This window comes from Argopecten irradians, chromosome 3 (assembly GCF_041381155.1).
Source record: "Argopecten irradians isolate NY chromosome 3, Ai_NY, whole genome shotgun sequence".
In the NCBI taxonomy this organism is placed as follows: domain Eukaryota; kingdom Metazoa; phylum Mollusca; class Bivalvia; order Pectinida; family Pectinidae; genus Argopecten; species Argopecten irradians.
In genome coordinates this window covers 19,326,666-19,347,501 of record NC_091136.1, presented here as the reverse complement: position 1 = coordinate 19,347,501, position 20,836 = coordinate 19,326,666, and the positions used below count along the sequence as shown (strand labels likewise).

At 36.1% G+C, this 20,836-nt stretch overlaps 1 protein-coding gene and 1 long non-coding RNA gene across 2 annotated transcripts; one reads left to right on the top strand and one right to left on the bottom strand.

Annotated features, from left to right (window-relative positions):
• The first annotated feature begins 500 nt into the window (after positions 1–500).
• LOC138319952 (uncharacterized) lies at positions 501–4,883 on the top strand. The gene is made up of 2 exons (XR_011208055.1): positions 501–1,336; positions 4,277–4,883. It is a non-coding gene; the product is annotated as an uncharacterized lncRNA (long non-coding RNA).
• A 2,576-nt stretch (positions 4,884–7,459) lies between these two features.
• LOC138317760 (peroxisomal biogenesis factor 19-like) lies at positions 7,460–20,384 on the bottom strand. Its single transcript, XM_069259641.1, has 8 exons — positions 20,207–20,384; positions 17,649–17,731; positions 17,120–17,288; positions 14,455–14,540; positions 13,451–13,603; positions 13,040–13,216; positions 12,001–12,045; positions 7,460–11,711 (listed from the first exon to the last, which is right to left on the bottom strand). The coding sequence occupies exons 1-8, from the start codon at positions 20,352–20,354 to the stop codon at positions 11,634–11,636; spliced, it is 939 nt and encodes a 312-aa protein (XP_069115742.1). The 5' UTR covers positions 20,355–20,384; the 3' UTR covers positions 7,460–11,633.
• Positions 20,385–20,836: the final 452 nt, after the last annotated feature.

Sequence of the window (20,836 nt, the reverse complement as noted above, 5' to 3'; positions counted from 1 at the left end):
GTTACCTTTCACAAAACTTTTGAAAGTTTTAAAAATATAAATCCATGTGTTCAAAAGTGTTTTAATTTGTACAAGTGTTCATATGATGTAATTGTTAAAGAACTTGAACTTGAAATGGTGGAATAATTTTATAAATTCAAAAAACATTTGACTGAAATGCATATGTTTAGATAGCGTTTCATATACGCAAGAAGAGAGCCGTACAGCCGTGCGTGTTTTAAAACGTTTCCTGAAAGGCATATTTGAATAACTGTCTATATTTACGTCTTCTAGTGCAGTATCTTAAGGTTAGAGAGATGATTTTCTCTGATCTTGAGTGGGCGATTGACTGACAGCTAGGGGGAGGAGTTATCGCACTTCAGGGGCAGTAACTAATTATAATTAGATATGCATTGGAATGCGAGGAACGCTATGTAGATATATATTTCTATATACATAGCTAGATGATTGTATATAAGTAGTAATTCTCTAACTTTTCCATTCATTTGGAACAAATACTCGAACAAGCTACAACAGAAAACTGGACTTTTGAGAATTACTGAGAAGAATATTGAGAAGGTAAAACTTTGTGAAGGATTAAAAGATATCTCACTGGTTATATTCGAAAGATTTCCACAAGATCCGAAAACAGTTTAAACGCGTGGAAACACCATTGATTTTAAACCGGAGAGGAACTTTTACGTGATTTTATAAGAGAAAGGCCTGAATTGTTATAAGAATAAATAGGTTGTATACTTTGTGAGTTACCAACTCCAACTGGGTGTGAAAAATTAACTTGGTTTGCAATTTTCAGCAAGTTTGACGCACTTGTGTTTGTTTGAACTAAGCTAGAACTCAATATGTCTATAGTTCTACCACGCGCGGGAGAGCTCAAATACGCCATGGTGTGCCACCTGGCAGTGCCGCTGGAAAACGCCGCTCAAATCAGCACAGAGTCACCGGAAATAGGTGTGGACGATTCCGCAGACGGTCTCCTCGTGTCGGAGCTAGTTCCGGAATCCGATAGGACGCTATGTACAGAGACTAAGTCACTCACCATTAAAACTTAACGTTTCTAACTGATGTGAGAATCTAGCAGTAGTTATTGAAGAAAACACAAAGAATTCCAACATTTCATTACATACAGTGGGCGCTGTTGACAGTATTGTTGGCGTTCTTTTGTAATGTTACGTCCGTTAAATGTTTGACATTTGTATGAATATTCCAATGATATGACGACGGGATATATCAACTAGGTCACTGTGATCCATCCTGAGACTTCTAGCCGCTCATCACGCGGTTAGCGGCACGCAATTCCGGGAGAAGCCAAGATAGTATTGTCGACAACGGATTTCAGGTAAGACAATATAGGACATGACGACTGTGCAGATAATCGGACGTAATATTAGGTCAAGAATTATCGCGGTAAAATATCAGAAATTAGTCGTTAAAATGTTAATTGAATGTTATTAATGGTGTTGACCAGTGATGATGATAATGATGATAATGGTGATGGTGGTGGTGGTGGTGTGTGTGTGATTTTGATGATGATGATGATGATGATTGTGATAATGCTGACGATGATGATAATGATGATGATGATGATTATGATGATGATGATGATGATGATGATGATGGCGGTGGCGGTGGTGATGATAATGATGATGATGATTTTATAACTATCATTGGTATTGTCTTATAAATATATTCCTAACAACATCTGGTTTATACATGAAGTATTGAATGCGCCATTTTTCATTTAATTAAAGATTCGATGAAGAGTAAAGAGACAGTTTAAGATCGTGATAATTGAAAATAGGTATGATACATATTTGTATGTGAGAGTGGTGTACTTTCAGGAAGTAAAATTCTATTTTAATAACATTTCTTTTTACGGAAGTCGTTAACAAGAAATGCATAATAACAGCTATATTAATTGATTATGTGCATAATTAATTAATTAATGCGGTGTCGTCCCCGATGTGGTTTTATATCCCTGCAATGTCGTTATGGACGAGATGTCCCATTCAAACGAACTTCTATAAATATGAAATCAGAAATAGAGACAATGCATTAAGGAATTCGCAGAAAAAGAAAAGTGAATATTTATTTAAAAAAAACATTTGAAAGAAAACCTTTGAGTCTTATTTAAATCATAAATGAATGAATGAATGAATGAATGAATGAATGAATGTCCAAGTTTTAGACACCGGTTGTAAAAGCTATGCCATATATGGTGATTTAGCACGGTTAAATATTTATGAGATTTTCTCAAGAATTTTAACGTATGATAGCACCGTATACGTAACGAAAGTTCGGGAAATATAGTTAACATATATGAATGCATTATTACAAAAAAAGACTATCATAAAATATTGCAATTTTATTATCTTTATAATTTGCTAATTAGATTTAAATATTTTGGCGAGTCATGACTCACAGACACTTCAAGGTCATCTCATGATCAGTAGAGGGTTTCTTGTGGATCAGTTGAAGGTCTGTGTGTGGACAGTGATGGGAGGGCCGAATGAGGAGAGGACCGGGGTTAGGGGAGGAACCGAGGATGAGGACAGGGCCTTGGGTTAGGGGAGGGGCCGAGGATGAGGACAGGGCCGTGGTTAGGGGAAGGGCCGCAAATGAGGACAGGGCCGTGGGTTAGGGGAGGGGCCGCAAATAAGGACAGGGCCGAGGTTAGGGAGGGGTCGCGAATGAGGACAGGGCCGAGGTTAGGGAGGGGCCGCGAATGAGGACAAGGCCGGGGTTAGGGGAGGGTCGAGGATGAGGACAGGGCCGGGGCTAGGGGAGGGGCCGAGGATGAGGGGAGGGGGATATTAATATCTTGCTTTAGAGCCAAATCGCAAGAAAAACATTCACGTGAGAGTCTTTCCTTCACTCCCGTCTTTTGCTGCTTTTTTAACTAAACATGTTCAGTGGTCACCCGCCATTATCATAACATAGCGTGTCTAGACGTGATAAGACGTAAAATAAAAAAAACCCACGGAGTATGAATACCACCTACACGATATGATGTAACATAACAGAGTTGGCTGGCGATAATATAAAGAAAAACACAACTTTGATGTATAATGAACATATAGATTTCAATAGCATTCTTCTTTTACGAGATGGCGGAAATAACTCCTCGCACATTATTCACTGTCGTCCGTCAACAGTATCATTGGCAGCACTGATAGATGAAGCTGAATGGACCCATTGTATTATAGACAATACTTACAACTCTATGATTAGCTGTACCTAGATATAAATACATATATTTCAATTACGCACACTCCTCTATAACATTGCCGCTATTGTTTTTACTAACCAACTTCTATTCTTGGAGGTTAAAAAAGTGTGTTAATTTGGAGGTGTTTACGATTTTTAACGACGAAAGTTATTGTATGTACAAATATTTCTTACCTTTACTGCAGCGTTATTACATAATATTTAAGTAAAATGGTAATTCCTGTCTAACGAAGCTTATTAGTTTATTCGAGTGTGTAACGGTGTTACTCATGTAAAGGTTTGATAGGTTTTCAGTAATGGCTCAAAGAGAAAAACAACCGACCCGCGAAGGTAAAACTAAATTAGTTTGTATTGTATATTAAGATACTGGTGCTGACTGTACCCGAAGAATCAAGAAATCTAATTCCTTGTGTCTATCCTATAAGTGTAATTCTATTTGTAAAACCATTTACAGAATGCAGACTAACGAAAGAATCTGAGTTCTACTGATAACGTTTAGTGCTAGTAAAATATTCTCTTTGAAGTAAAACGATAAACATTTCTCGGGAATTCAATGTTACTTTCGAAATAATAAGATTTTTTTCTGTCCTGTATAACAAAGGCGAAATTTAGTCTAGAGTTATTGCCATTTATTCCCCATTGTTTACATGTTGTATAACAATCTAATTTCCCCATTAAATAAGGACGCGTTACCGGGAGAGTTATCAATTAGACTATTATTAGTTATCAAAATACCGAGAGGTATCAATTAGTATGGTTGTAAAAGTGGTAAAGATTTGTTCGGATGGAAGTATGACTGTTGAAGTGGTAAAGCTTTGTTCGGATGGAAATTTTCTGACGTTAAACTAAGGCGAGACATTTACGGCAAAAATACGCCAATAACTTGAATTACTTCATCTGTTATTCCGTAAGGAAATAGAAATCTTTCCTAGCTAGGACTTATACTATGAAATATTAAAAATATACATATTCTAAGTAAATACTGTACTTCGAACAGCAGGCAAATATTATTTAAATAGCATTTAATATCTGTGATTTCTTTTGTTTTCAGGTTGGCATTTTGGTGCGGAAATCATAAACGGCATTAAAACGTCTACCGTATCCAGCTACATGGCGCGAGCCGGAGTTTGTACTTGACATTTTCAAGGGTAGCAACACAAAGTTTAAACGAAAAAAGCGAGCAACCCTCCGATGCTTGAGGAATGACGATTATGAATTAATTAAAGACTTTTGAAGCGAACGGATTGGATTAAATCAAGGCATGTAACGGAACTGTTTTACATATAGCTAAGCCATGTCAGCGGTAAAACGTGTCAACTTTGGAGGAATTTAACAGTTTATAAAATTGACGTCAGGTCCATTTGTAGATCTACAAGGAAAAAGATTTTCTGTCCACGTTATGTGTTAACCCGACATTTATCTGTCGGAGTCCCGGAAACGTTTGTCTCAAATGTCACTTGACTGACAGTGATACGATTCCCGACTAGGTACGCTGAAATGTGTTGGAATATGGCAATTTATTCAGGTGTTTTAAATCTTGTTTTTTTTCTGTGTTAAAATAGATTTATTATACATTTGTTATGAATCACTGTTTATCTATGTGTGATGTGTATTAGTACAGTATATAGTGTTTGGCAAAATTAAAATTTTGTAATATGCATACTGTTTTTGAGTTTTGATATATATAAATAAACTGCGTGTGTGTTATTGTAAGTTATTTTTATCGATGTTTTGTGTCATAACATGAATGATAATATATGTTCCTCTTTTGAATTCGACATAAAGAGAATGGATCTGATTAGCCCGCTGCAAGCATTATTAATCCAATAATATTCTAGATGCGCGACATTGAGAACTTCTACGTAATCACCTCAAACATTGACCGGTCACCAGGTAATATGTAGTATGCCTCGTGCTCGCACACGCACGTGTTACCATTCAATATCGGAGCAAACATTGTAGCTTATACAATACAAAATGCTAAGTCGCTTCAATTGTTGGATTAGTTGCATATTTAACATCATGTAACACAATTTACCTATGAACTAGTACTTACACAAGTTCGAATTACTCGGTCTATCTTTTCCTTGTTCATATATTAATGTTTGGAACAAAGGTATATTTAAATGATTTCATATACATATTTCACCAAAATCTGGGGTTCTGTGAACTATGAAACTATTTATAGTAACTCGGAATTCCCTTTCCTTAGATAAATGACGTCATTATAGGTTGTGTGTGGTGTGTGGTTTTGGTTTTAGCACCATCCACGTGCACGGCTACCGTTATTGACGTAGCTCACCGCAATGTACAACAAATTTGCTTGATGAGGGTATAAGGCACGGGCCGTGCACGCGAGGCGCGTGATGCGTATTTCCTCAAGAATGTCAAAGATTCCATTCAAGAATGATCAACCCCACAGGGACCTGGCATGAAAATTTTTAACCAATAGTATACATATATAATATATATGTATACTGTTAGTTTAAAAAAAATCGCGCCAGGTCCCTGTGATCAACCCACATTCCTCATACAGTATATGTAATTACGTGATCATATCATAATATGATTAATAGTTGCATCATTTTATCTCCATTTAGGATCGAAAAACGCTGCCTTCATTTATACAAGTGAACAAAATCATCTCATTCCTAAATGCTTGTACATGGATCAGTTTAAAAGTCACAGCTAGTTAAGTTTGGTTAATCATGTTTGTTGAGCGCTTGAAGATATCTGCGACATAAAATACTATCTAAATCATATCTGTTGCCTGAGTTGTATGACATCACCGACTCTTCTACTTCCCATTCAAGGGGAAGTAATCCTGAAGTGAAAATTAAGGGCGAGTTGTCAGTCTACATACATGTTTAACTCGTCATTGCAAACTCACGGCACCGCTGCCTTCTGTGTCACAAAAATATGGCGATGTCGTTTCTAAATGTGTGCGTTATATTTCATAAATTGTTATTAAACTCAGGACCCGAGGCTCTAAGCACTTCAATTAAGGCCTGATTAGACTAATTCGAGGAGAAAAAAGAAGACATCTACATGTATTTGGGAATTAAAACCTTTTCTGCCAATAGGGGAATGGTGATTGTTGTTGATGTTATACAGCGTAGTACACCATGTTGTGTGTTGCTTCATGTGTTTGGGCAATGTTAGAGTGAGTGACAGCAACACGTCCATTCATTTTGGCTTCCTTTAATTCTTCTCAATTCTCTGTCTTTTACAACAAAAGAGTTCCAAAGTTCCAACTGTGATTTAGAGTTATTTCCCCTTTGCCCACAGCTAGATCGTTTCATCACTCATTCCAATTCAATACTATAACACATCTACAGTTTAGTTTTGAAGATCAAATCGACAAGCTAATCAAGCCGGTTCTCTAACAAGAGACTAAACAAGTATTACACGAAATGATTTGTCTCACCTGTCCTTCTACATATAGAGTTTATGTAATGTCCATTGGTAAACGACAAAGATGACACATGAAAGTAGGCCAAGGTCATTCAAGCAAATATACTTGAATGTGCTTTATCCAGCACACCACAGGTCCAATTATCTGAGCTCTTTATATATTATGTCTTTCTCCTCACCTGTTGTTAAAAGTCGTTTAAATATTTTAACCTTAAATATAGGTCAAGGTCATTCATTTGAACTAACTTGGTAGTACTACATCCAAGAATGCTAGAGGCCGGAATACCAGGTCTTTGAGCCTCTGAGTTGAAAAGAAACCATTTTAAGATTTTAGCCTATTGGACTAGTGTTATCTTGAATGAAGGTCAATGTCATTCATTTGAACAAACTTTGTAGCACTTCATCCATGCATATGCTACATGCCAAATATCAGGTCATGCCTCTAGGTCTCTTATTCCGTCTTCGCATATTACAAAGTTAGCTCCCTTTTGTATAGATATCCATTGTGACATCATTATGTTGTGTGTGCAATTCACATTGTTTTCTATCTAGTTATGATGTTACGTTTGCAAACACATGATGTCACAATCAATACCTAGCCACAAGTGCAGATAACTCTGTAATATGCAAATAAAGAATAAATTAATTGTTGACAAAATGTCGTTTAAAGATTTCAGCGGGTTTTGTGGGTTCAGTTGGCAGTAAGTGAGGGTGACTATATTATCGGATGATGATAAATCAAGGGTGTACCGTTGCTAATTAGGTATCATATGCCGACATTTTGTTTCAGATTTGTCTAAAATACAACACAAATACAAAGTTAATCAAAATGATTCATCTGTATTTCATTGTCCCACAATTTAACTCAACATTCATCTTACATTTTGTACATTACTCACACACACACGACTTTGTCAACAATTTTTCAAGAATTTCAATACAATAATACTGGTAAGCTTAATATACAAGTTTTTGTTCAACACAATTCCTTGTTTTTGAGTCTTTTCAAAGTCTTTATGTTATTTTTTTCCCTTTCAATTAAGCATGTGGGATTAAGAAACCCACTTTAGGAGGGTTAGCGTTTATATACTTGAACTCTGTAGCCATTCATCACCATGGCCCTCAACACCTTAGCTACAAACAATATCTATCCATAAATGAATATAAGATAGTATACTAAACAATGTCACCAGACCTAAAGTCAAATCAACACTCCTTTCAATTTTTCAGAAATCCTTTTTTGACCTGAAATTAAATTGAAAATTCTTGAGCGCAATTTGTTTTATTTGTTTAGGTGTAACATTAGAATACATATATGTCATTACATTTCCTACCTCGTACACACATACCCTTTTAATTGGTATCATTATCGAAATTACATGAAAACACTTAAGTCACAACTTGTAACCATTTAAATGCTTCTAACCTGTAAAATAATTTAACAATCATTTAATCCAATACATATTCTCTATGTACAAAATCTACAAAAAGTTCATATTTCTGTGTAAATGTCGTCTCTGTAGCGTTCACGCGCCGCTTCACTGATCTATCAGAGTTACTTCCCTTTGTTTCACTCTGTTAAATACGTACAATAAAATATACTGACGGAGTGGAACAAAGGGAAGTAACTGCTTCACTGATCTATCAGAGTTACTTCCCTTTATTTCACTCTGTTTAATACGTACAATAAAATATACTGACGGAGTGGAACAAAGGGAAGTAACTCTGATGTCAGAATTAAAATATAAGGCTCTCCTTATTCTACCTGCATTAGGTTTAAGAAAACATATTTCTGACATGTACATAGTACATGTGCTGTACATGTGCTAATTCTGTTTATATACATACTGTAGCTCATACAAATAGTCTGGAGTGCAATTTGGATTTGGTATTTCTCTGATTGAGTTTGCTAAATCTGCCAGTGAATAACACAAGAAGCATCAATGTAAAGCAATTAATGGCACAACTCTTCATATTAGGGATGTAATGTGCCAATTTCAATAAATATAGACTATGTAGACAAATGTAGTCAAAATGATGTTGTATGCCAATACAGATGTACATGTATTACCATACACATATATATCTAAGCAATCAAAATATCTATGGGACATGACTGTTGTTTTCACAGACCAAGGGGCACAACCATGATCCAGTATACCTACAGTTAACCGAACAAACTCATCAAAATTTTATTAAATCTGAAAAAATATATCTGACTTATTACATGTACTGCACAGTTGTTATATTTTGTGGGTGTAAAATTTCGCGATTCACTGTTTGGAACTTATAAGCGGGGAATTATTTTCACAAATTATTTTTGTAGTACTTGTATTTGAAACTATCATTCATACGACAGGCTATAATATGTAAGCCTTTTGATAAATTTCGCAAAGGCATTAAATTTTGCGAATTTGGATCGATCCGCGAACTTGGCGAAATCATTAAAGCCCCTGTGAATATCAGCGACTCTACACTATACAGTACATGTAAATTGCTAAATTAGTGCTTTAAGTACTTTATATATGACACAACATTTTGGACATTTTCAGAGAGTCATATAGATTGATTCGAATATACAATGTATATGTATCCTCATCCAACATTAATACATAAATGTAGTTGCAGGGAGTATGAAATCTCATAGTTAAGTAATACGATCATACCTCAAAATTATCCTGGAATACACAGACACTTTGTATCAGTATAGAAAACAACATCTTACGTTACCATTATATCTAAAGATTAATCTTCATTGTAACTGAGGATACTGCAGTATATTTTATGTGTTAGTGCTCCATAAATGAGTATGTTCGTTGCCAACTGCATTCATACTAATGTATACTCAGTCACAATGAAGGTCAAATCCTTATATTTAAATCCCTAGCTGTTATAGTTTTAGATAAATCTGGTTACTATGGTTACTATGGTTGCCCTGGTTGCTAGGCTGAATAGATTAACTGTGTATATGCTACTGTATATAATACAAAGCAGAAGGAGAGAAAGATACAAATACTGTCTAAACAGGTAGAAGTCATCATTTATACTCGCACTATGAACTATCATACCGCACAACCACAACTTCTAAATAGGTCTCATCAGAAGGCTTCATTCATACACACACCACCATCTCAAACTGTCATCAAACCATTTAGTAAAACAATTTCTCTTAAGCATTTCAACACACCCATGCATAACCATAACCCACACAACTGAACACAATGTTGTTGTAAAATGCTTAGGAATCCACAAGTAACAAATGATTATATCACAAAAATCACACGCATGATTGAGCATGATAACATACACCATCTCAATAGTATAAAATAAGTCTTAAAATCATTGGAATACAACAAATGCACTTCTTATTTCAAGTTGATAATGATTTTTAAGTTAAAAAACAAGATTTGGTTTCTGATTGCTGAAAGGAACGGGGTTGGGCTGGGATTAGGTTATTGCATTGAAAATTTCACAAGTTTTCTTAATAAAGGTTTGTGATAATGTTCATACTTCATACACAAATCACAAGCCCCTCATTGAGTGTTACCCATTAAGACCAAATTGACTAATTCTGTAAGCAATAAATGAATTTTATCAAAACTATTTACAAAATGTGACTGTTTTCCTTTAAAGTGGGACGACGCACCTCACCTGGATTATAACAAAATGGTGTATATTCATTGTTACCCTGATCAATACTAGCTGTAATATTGCTCGCAGCTAGAGAACCTCTCTTTAACTCAATCCGTTGAGTGTAAGACTAGTAATGCAGGGGAATCTTTAGTTTATTTACAGTCTCACAAGGAGACAAACTCGGGACCAGTCTGATGCACAACTAATCGAGCTAAAGAGAATTTCTCTCTAGCCAAGATGTATATATGTATTGCAGCTAAGATTGACCAGGGTTACAAACTCCCCTCCAGGAATGACTCGTCCTTGACTTTTAAGGGGTCACAATGATTCCTTTGCTGGTACCGTTGAGGATCATTCCCCAGTTCCTACATGGGCGCCAATGTAATAGAGTGCAGGATTTGATATGAATTTAATCACTACTTTCACCAAGCATTGGACTTAGGACCTCTGAATTACTAGTCAGACAGTCAACCGATCAAACTAAAGAGAAGTTCTCAATAGCCGAGAGGTATATTGTGACTATTATTGACCAGGGTTACATTCATAGGACGTTTTCTTCCAATCAAATTGATTTTCATTGTTTTCATAATCTCAAGTAAATTTATAGGTTAAAGGTCAAATGTTGGCAAACTGGAAATATCCAGTCTTCTGACCCCAAACTGGAAATCTCCAATCTGCTGACCCAAAACTGGAAGTTATGCCTAACAGCACTTTTACCAAATCAATGAAAACCATAAAACACTTTGGTAAAAAATCATTATGTATAACACTAATTTGTTGGTTAACCATTTTACAATAACAATTAAAAATATAAATGTTGTTCTTATAACAGAAAATAATGCCAAAATCATAACACTTATGTAAAATTTGCAGTAGCTCAGTGACAAATTTGAAAAAATAGAAATAAGATACTATGAAGATCAAGATTTTCATAAATTTTTTCAAATAAGTGTGACAAAACAGGAGATTTTTGGATCCATGTGGGTAACCTTTTTCAAACTGGAGACTTTGGACTTTTGCTTGAAATTTCAGAAGTCAGATTGTCTCCCATTCAATGCGGGAAATTTGACTGGTATGTTAATATAAACTAAACGGAGATTGTCAACGTTAGACAGAAGAAATTGCAAAACAGTTCAGAATAACAATTAGGTAGCCTTGGCAACTAAACTGTAACGATGTAGTGGTCGATGCGACAGACACAGGAAAATTGACCAGCATCCAGAAATCTCTGTGCCACATCTTCAAACAGTGGGCACCTTGATTTATTTCTTGTATCTAAGGCGACGATCAAATCATCCTTAACAATGGTGATATCACAGACATACCAGGTCGTCTCCATGACAACCACATAATTGATGAGGTCACATGACCACACACTGTCCTTCTGCTGCTCCTGGTAGTTTTGGCATTCCTGCTTCATCAAAGTCAAGTCCAGGGGCCTGTAACAAATGTAGGTAAACCTCAACACCTCTGAACAACATCCACCTGTCTAATATGACCAGTTTACTGAGGATTAAGTGCTATGATGGTCTTTATAATCTACAACAATTACTCCCGTCTCTTTACGACCAGGAAATGTCCTGACAAAGAATACATAGGGGATACAATAAATGACCAAATGACTTGATGTTTGAAAACTAAACAAGAATTTTTGACGAGAAATAATTTATATTTACAATGTACACATACGAACACAATGATAGAGAGAGAGAGACAGGGATGACTTACCATTTCCCCAACAATAGCTTTAGGAGGCTGTCCCAGTTCTTGCATCTATTGAACCAAGAGGAACAGAAGGTTTTAATCAATCAATTGCTATTAACATTCTTTTTTTTCTGAAAAGCAGTAAGTACTTCATATTGCTTTAGTTTTTCAAAACATTAACTATCTATAGAACTAAAATACAATATACTGAAGTTTAAAGTTAATTATATATCAAAGAAATCTTCCACCCAATGGGGCTGAACCTGTTACCTGGTAATCCACCTGGTATATACTAAAGATATCAGAGTCAATAGGATTGTCAATATGTATGATGCAGATAAATGTCAACTAGATGTTAACACAATTATCATGTATGATGATATGTATCACCATACACTGATCATGTACCACAATAAATAATTTGTGATACAAATATTTTCACGATACCCAGGCCATCCCTACTAATATCAGATATCTTCATCTCTGAGTTATTCAGAAGAAGTCTTGACTTGATGAATTTGAATATCATAAAATTTCAGATCACTCATTTGACCATAATTAATCCTTCATCCCAGCATGTCACACATTCAATATCAAGTCTCTTGACCACTTTATTATTACCATTTAAAAAAAAAATATTTTAGCCTATTTGACTGTAGCATTCTACAAACCAAATATTGGTACCCTGGACCCTCAGTTATTTACAAAATATTGTTAAAAGATGTAAGGCTATTTGACCCCGGTGACCTTAAATGAATGAAGGTCATTTATTTAAACAAAATTGATAGTCCTCCCAGCATGCTATAAGCCTAGTATTAGTCATTTAGGCCTCTCAGTTATTGACCAGAAGTGACTTATTAGACCTCAGTGACCATGAATGAGTCCGCCATTTATCCCAGCATGCTATGGGCTCGATATAAGTACTCTGGACCATTTGGTTATTATTGAGGAAGCATTTGAATGAAAAGTTTATGGACGAAGGATGGCACATGACAACAGGCAAAGTATGATGACTTCATCTAAAACCTACTGTATCTGAAATTTAGTTTTAAGGATAAATTACCTTCTGCATTTTGTCTACAATCCTCTCAAATCTTAACTTTTTCACTTCCTCTGTTTCAGAATCTTTCTCCTTCTCAAATTCCTCACAAATATCCTTGATGATGGCAAGTTGGGATTCATACTTTTCTAGCTGGCTTTTTTCAGTTTTGTCCTGGTTTTCCTCTAACCATTTCGGATACTGCAATCAGAAGTAAAATATAGTAAATTAAGATATATCAATTGTTAACATGATTTACACCGGAAATCTTTTATTTCTAACTTGACTTTGTAAGTTGTAATTTCATCTTTGAACACATTCAGTGTCAGAGTAAGTCAGAGCATTAACAATGCAATGTCACAAGTGTTATAATTATCACAGGGTGGTTTGATTGACAGCTTATGGCCGTCAATAGCTAGAAAGAAGTTGACTTACTTTCTGTGACATTTCTTTAAGGGACGGGTACAGTACATCTTTAGAAAGTAAATTTTTCATCATTCCTTGCATCATTGGCATGAATCCATCTTGTCCTTCTTCTAGCCCCATACTCGTGAAAGCTTTCATCAGCTCATCTTCTGACATGTCATCCTGTATCATAGAGAATTGTTTAAGAATGTCCTTGCATAAAAGATCTTTTCTTTAATGTGTTTCAGAAGGGTGTTTTTGCACATACCGGTTTTCAGTTGATAGTTTATGAACTTAAGCATCAACAATGGAACTACTTCCCATACCATGTGATACCTGATAAAGTTTGTGCAGGACTATTGTTTCTTTTCATGGTGATGGAATGACGTCAAAAGATAATACCGTTGCTTACATCATTTCAGCAGGAAAAAGAGAACTTTACGTTCCATCATCACTGGTACTACTAGTCCTGCACAAACGTTATCAGGTATCACATGGTACCTGTATGAGTCCCATTCTATATATGGTTGAGAACTGTTTTCAGATATAATTCTAAAGTAGGTTAGGATCCCAACTGTATTGGAGATATAATCCATAAAATAAATTCCTTAGTGAGGGGACCAGACCTCTAAAGCTAACTGATGCTTTATGATTGCATTCATCTTTACATGATCAACAAAAGCAATAATTTTAAGAACAGATCTGCTTCAAACACTTTAAAGCTTTCTCTACCCATGCTTTAAACAAAATGGCTTCCCCTTCATCAAGGTAGTTGCAGATAAAATATATATCAAAGTCCTACTGTAGGACTTACACTTCACTTCTTTCTTATAAAGACAGAGCAAACTCCAACCATTTAATAGATTTGACTTCACCTATGAATGAAGTAAGTGGATCCAAAAGGTATAATATAACCCAGACACTGGTGAACCTCAGCTCAAGTAAAAAGTGATGTTCAGATAACTACATTAAACTTTCTCTGTGAGCTTAAATTCACTTTGCATCTGAGTTTATGCTATTGGATGAATACCTACTCCTAAGCCTTCTGAGTTCTGAGCCAGACTTGATAGTGTCTGTGACAGTGTGCTTGCAAATTCCTGTTGTGCTTCAGCTGAATTTCCTACAAAAAAATGAAAAAAATTATATTCCATTACTGTTGAGAATTGCACTCAACAATTCCTAAAAATACAGCTCCCAAAGGTTCACAAGCGGAGCTGTCTCTAAGACTGAGAAATGTCATCTCTTGAAAGAATTGCCTCCCCTTTTTGCTTACTTACCGAGGAAAACCAGGCTCTGATTTCTCAAAACAAAAGCGCAGACTTAAGTCAAAACTCACACAAGAAACAAGAGGCCCAAGGGCCTTAACGGTCATCTGACTATCTTGGCAATAGCTGTATAGGAAAATAATTAGATATGGTGTCATGGTAGCCATCTTCAATCTGGGATCAACCAGAGATATTACAATACTTTGACAAGATCATATCAGCCGCATTTCATGTTTCAAGTTTCAGTTAAATTGCACTGGTAGAACTTGAGAAGAAGTTCAAAATGTGTTTTTAAGATGGCATCTGTGGCAGTCATCTTGGATCATCTGTGGCAGACATCTTGGATTTTGGATCGACATAAAATATAACAACACTTGGTCGGGACCATGTCAGGATCATTTCATGCAGGTTTCAGCTTAATCACACTGGTAGAACTTGAGAAGAAGTTCAAAATTCAAGATTTTGGAATATTTGACTCTCATGACCTTGAAAGTAGGTCAAGGTCATTCATTTCCACAACTTTGATAGCCCTTTATCTCAGCATGCTACTGACTAAATATGAATACCCTGGACCTTTCGGCTAATTAAAAGGTGTAGTTAAAAGATTTTAGCTTAATTGACCCCTGTGACCTTGAAAGAAGGTCAAGGTAATTCATTTTTATAACTATGGTAAACCTTCATCCCAGCATGCCACCAGCAAAATATGAGTATCCTGGACTTTTGGGTTAGTTAACAAAAATCGTTCAAAGAATTTAGCCTATTTGACCCCTGTGACCTTGAAAGAACGTCAAGGTCATTAATTTTTACACCTTTGGTAGCCCTTCATCCCAGCATGCTACAAGCCAAATATGAGTACCCTGGACCTTTCGGTTAGTTAGAAGAAGTCGTTCAAAGATTTTAGCCAATTTGACCCCCGGTGACCTTGATAATACGTCAAGGTCATTAAGTTTCACAACTTTTGTAGCCCCTATCCCAGCATATGAGTACCCTGGACCTTTTGGTAAGTTAGAAGATGTTGTTTAAAGATTTTAGCTTAATTGACCCCTGTGACCTTCAAAGTAGGTCAAGGTCATTTATTTTCACAACTTTGATAGCCCTTCATTCCAGCATGCTGCAGGCCAAATATGAGTACCCTGGACCTTTTGGTTAGTTAGAAGAAGTTGTTCAAAGATTTTAGCTTAATTGACCCCTGTGACCTTCAAAGTAGGTCAAGGTCATTTATTTTCACAACTTTGATAGCCCTTCATTCCAGCATGCTGCAGGCCAAATATGAGTACCCTGGACCTTTTGGTTAGTTAGAAGAAGTTGTTCAAAGATTTTAGCCTATTTGACCCCTGTGACCTTGAAAGTAGGTCAAGGTCATTAATTTTCACAACTTTTGTAGCCCTTCATCATAGCATGCTACAGGCCAAATATGAGTACCCTGGACCTTTTGGTTAGTTAGAAGAAGTCGTTCAAAGATTTTAGCCTATTTGACCCCCGGTGACCTTGACAGTAGGTCAAGGTAATTAAATTTCACAACTTTTGTAGCCCTTCATCCCAGCATGCTACAGGCCAAATATGAGTACCCTGAACCTTTTGGTTAGTTAGAAGAAGTCGTTCAAAGATTTTAGCCTATTTGACCCCTGTGACCTTGAAAGTAGGTCAAGGTCATTTATTTTCACAACTTTGATAGCCCTTCATCCCAGTATGCTACAGGCCAAATATGAGTACTTTGGGCCTTATGGTTATTGAGAAGAAGTTGTTTGAATGAAAAGTTTACGCACGGCGCACGGCGGACGACGACGGACGGTGCATGATGACTATAGGTCATCCTGACCCTTTGGGTCAGATGACCTTAAAAACCTAATGATGCATGCCCAAGAAGAATATAATTCTGAAGAAATCAACTCATGAACTTTTCTGATAAATCACAGATGCTACACTGTCGATTAATGGCAATTTTTATCAATTAAAAACAAAAAAGTAGAAAAATAAGTATATTTTCTTCCGTAACAAAAGTTACCTACCTTATATTATAACCATCATTCAAAAATGACTGAATTTTAACAACAAGTTTTCATTAAAATTTTACTTTACCTTTTGGCAGTACAATCAGTGGTAACCTTTTTTTATATAATAAAATATTTACCTATAGGTTCTTTACATCATTCGTGCATTTTCATCACTCTTCTGAGTAAACAGCTGTCAGATCAGCAGTTTGCTGTCTCAGTATATGAGTGATCCACAATTACAACATCTTCAGATGTTAGAGTGCTCCAATTACCATCATTATTTTTGTTAATGGATTTTTTTCAAAGAATTGTGTTGTTTTCTTTGATTAAATTGTGTTTACTAAACATAAAAAATTGCAAATAATATAACAATTTATACCAACCTACAAGTACAAGAGTAGGTAACTCTGCAATAAGAAAATAACAAATGTGTTAATTACCTGCACTATCTGCAGTTTCTGCTAATTTCTCAATTTGTTGCATCAGACCAGGGTCACTGCTCATAAAGTTCTTCATTGCATCTTCAAACTGCTTGGCCATCTCATCAGAAAATTCCTCAGCAAACATTTCAGACATTGGATCAGTCTTATCCTCTGAAGTTTTTGTTTGCTATTAAAAACAATCAGAAATTTTGATAGCTCAAATTCAATGTGGACCCTTTTGTATTTTTTTTCTTTTAAATTTTAAACATGAAGAGAATAAAACAATGTTATATGATTTTCTTTAAACACAAAAATGAAATCAAAAGTAACTTAAACACATCGACAGTTTGACATTGACAGTTTATGGAAATACTAATGCTGATAACAATACGAATACAATGTACTGGTACACTATGTTTTGGCTTTACAATCGAAAAACATAACCTCACTTTCTTGTGTGTAAAACAATAATGTGTAACTTTGCAGAGCTTTAAAATTAATTATGTTACTAGAACACATACTTAATGCATGTTATGAACTATCATACCTTTTTAGAAGAAGTTGCTGCATTATCAAGTACCACTGGGTGCTTCTCTACTGGTAATGGTTTCTCAAAGTCTTCTAAGGCACCTGAAAACACAGACACATTATATAACTTCAGAACACAAAATCCGATCAGCATTTCATACACTGCACTAAACTCTTTTGAAATGCAAAAATGTGAAGAAAAAAACAATTGAAAATGAATTTCTTATTCAAATATAATGTCAAACTCTAAAAGCACATTTTATGAACGGATAAATGTACAAGTCCTTTAATAACTAGTCCTTTCGGCCAAGTATGAAACAGTACCTTACAAGCATACCTTTTTATGCATATTTGAGATGTATATTTCTATTACCCCAGACAGGGATATCCACGGTTTTACCAGGGTGAGATTTTTCTATCTCACCCTAGGGTAAAGACAAGCTACATGAGATCTTCGCACGTGCTCAACAATGGTATGACGTCATGACAACAATATCATGATATCGTGGTAATAGTATTATAACGTCACAACAACATTGAAATGATGTCACAAAGACGGCAAAGACGGCGACTCATTGAGGTCACGTCATCCTTGCTTGCCTAAGTGACATGTTTATTAGAGACACAAAGTGGTGCTAGGGGTAAGAGAAAAAGAATCATTCACCCTCTTTGAGGTGAGACAGGAGATCTCAACCCTAGGGATAAGATTCTTAAGCTGTCAAACATGAGGCAAAGCTTCGTGTTTGACAACTTAAGAATCTTACTCCTCGGGTTAAAGGCCCACTACCTTTCCGAAACGGCTTTTAATCTTTAAAATGGGAATGTAAAACAAGATCGATAATTTTGTAGAGTCCTAAAAATTATTAACTTACCGTTAATACTAAATTTATCATCACCTTCTGAACGATTTGATTAAAATAAATAAAATGTTTATTTTCATAACGCGGGTCATTTTATGTTTCCCGCCGTCGTCCTAAATACCGCGCGGTAGTTGACTATCACTGCGCCAGACGGCAAAACAGCGAATTGACTCTCCACTGTTTTCATATATTACGCAGGCAATCTTGCATATGTTTGGTGTTGTAACCTTATTTTAGATCATCGGTATGCATTTTCTGGTGTTATTAATGTTTTTTAAGAAACCTTTATATTTTGCTCCGGAAAGGTGATGGGCCTTTAAGATTCTCCTGTCTCACCCCAAAGGGGATGAAAGATTCTTTTAATATAGCCTATCTATCATTATTACTCAAAACAAACGTAACAATTATTATTCTTTAACATCTACTTGAAAGACCTCATTTCACAATCTCTAGAATTGTTATAAATGAAATTTTCCTTTGAAAAAGACCACCATTTTTATGTAAAATAAATAGTACATGGCTGTGTCTGTTTGTTGCCTTGCATACCAAGGGAAATAAAACTGGTTTGATGAAATGCATTCAAATACATTTCTATGTGAATAATCTGTGGCAAAATCATTACTTTGCTCCATTAGCAGCACTAATTAGGTTGGGCACAACGTTAACCACACATATGGATAATAATCCTGCATTTGAGTAATCATAAATCATTTATCAAGAAAAAGAGTCATAATTTACCTTACAACTGATTAAGACTATATAGGTTTTAGCATATTGATTTATATTGTACTGCCTTGCTTTGTCGTAAAATATTCATTTAGGTGCTCCTCATTGACAACAATGTACACAGCCATCAAGGATATCCAGTGCAAATGTCATGATTGAATGAGTGTTACGTGTTGTATTTTAGCTCTCCAAGCACAGACCAACCCATACCAGTAGCCGCCATCCAGAATTGAACTCACAACCCCCGACTTACTCTTTCAACTGAGCTACTGTATAAAGGAAGATTCTTTCTAAAAGGAGACTGTATTACTATACTATTGTAACAGGGGAGGCAGAAAATGTAGCTGCCAGGCCGGGAATCGTACCAGGAACACTCTGAACACTAGCCGAATGCTCTAACGACAATGTTAGAGGTATAGCACGACGAGACACTTTTAGAACATTACGTCGTGACTAACAGTCAGCATAGTATCTTCCGATAAAAAAACGGCTGACCAGTCGACTTTAATGTTATGGGAGTACCGACTGTGCTACCTGGTCACCGATGATCGACCCAGTCCAATCCTACCTGACCATAAACTGGTAAATGCATCAGACAGGGGGCAAAACTCCTCTGAAATGCGAGGACTTGTTTGACATTTATGCCTAGTGTTTCCTCGCAAGTCCAAGGATGCTCTCAACTAGACCAACTACTCATACCCAGTCTCCATTCCATTCCCGGCAGATGCCATCTATCAGAAATCATCCGTCCTTCGTTCAGCGCTACGTCATCGCAGCTAGCTCTCAACCTAATCAGGTCGAGAGCACTCATACACAAAAATCGTTTAGTGTACATTAACATGTAAATGTAATAGTGTACTATACCATAAAATGAGTATCCATAGTCATTGTACATGTGCGGTCATCGTTTGGGTATTGAACATTGTTACTAACAAATAGGGGCCAAAGGCCGACAGGCTGACGCTACCAATATGAATACGACAACACTTACTGTCTAAAAGGTCATCTAGCTCCTTGTCTACCCCTGTTTCTTCGTGTGTTTTTGTTACGACATTCCTGGATACTTCTGCTTCAGCAATCTTGCTATTAGGCATATCATCATTAACCTCAGCATTCGTTGTGGGATTTTGTTCATCCATCACGGTGATACTAATTACAGCCCGGTACCGCCCGGTACCGCCCGGCACAGCCCGGCACCGCCCGGCAAAGCCCGGTACCGCCCGGGGAATCCATATTGACCGCCCGGGCTTTCATTTTCATTCAAACACCATTAAAAGTATAGTATACAGATAGATAACTAACGTATTAATAATTTAGACCAAAAATAGCATGAAAACATTGAAAAACGAAAGAAGTACGGGTTCGCGAAATTCGCGATCTCGCAACCTAACCTCAGTGAAGAGCCGTAATCTTGTTATTTGTAGATATAAGACCGCCCGGGCTTTAATTTGCATACCAACACCAATGCAAATATAGTTTAGATGTAATTACCTAACACATGCATAATTTGGCCAAAGAGTAGTGTGAAAATATTGAAAAAAGAAAGCGGTATGGCTTCGCTAATTTAGCGATCACGCAAGCAATCCTGATTGTTGTTATTTGTAGATATAAGACCATTTAT

Coding starts and splice junctions, on each gene's coding strand:
- LOC138317760 (XM_069259641.1), bottom strand. CDS start 20,354: ATGGATGAACAAAATCCCACAACGAATGCTGAGGTTAATGATGATATG. Junction 13,217..13,450: donor TTAAAGAAATGTCACAGAAA/GTAAGTCAACTT, acceptor TTCTGATTGCAG/TATCCGAAATGGTTAGAGGA. Junction 11,712..12,000: donor AAGCTATTGTTGGGGAAATG/GTAAGTCATCCC, acceptor CATTTGTTACAG/GCCCCTGGACTTGACTTTGA.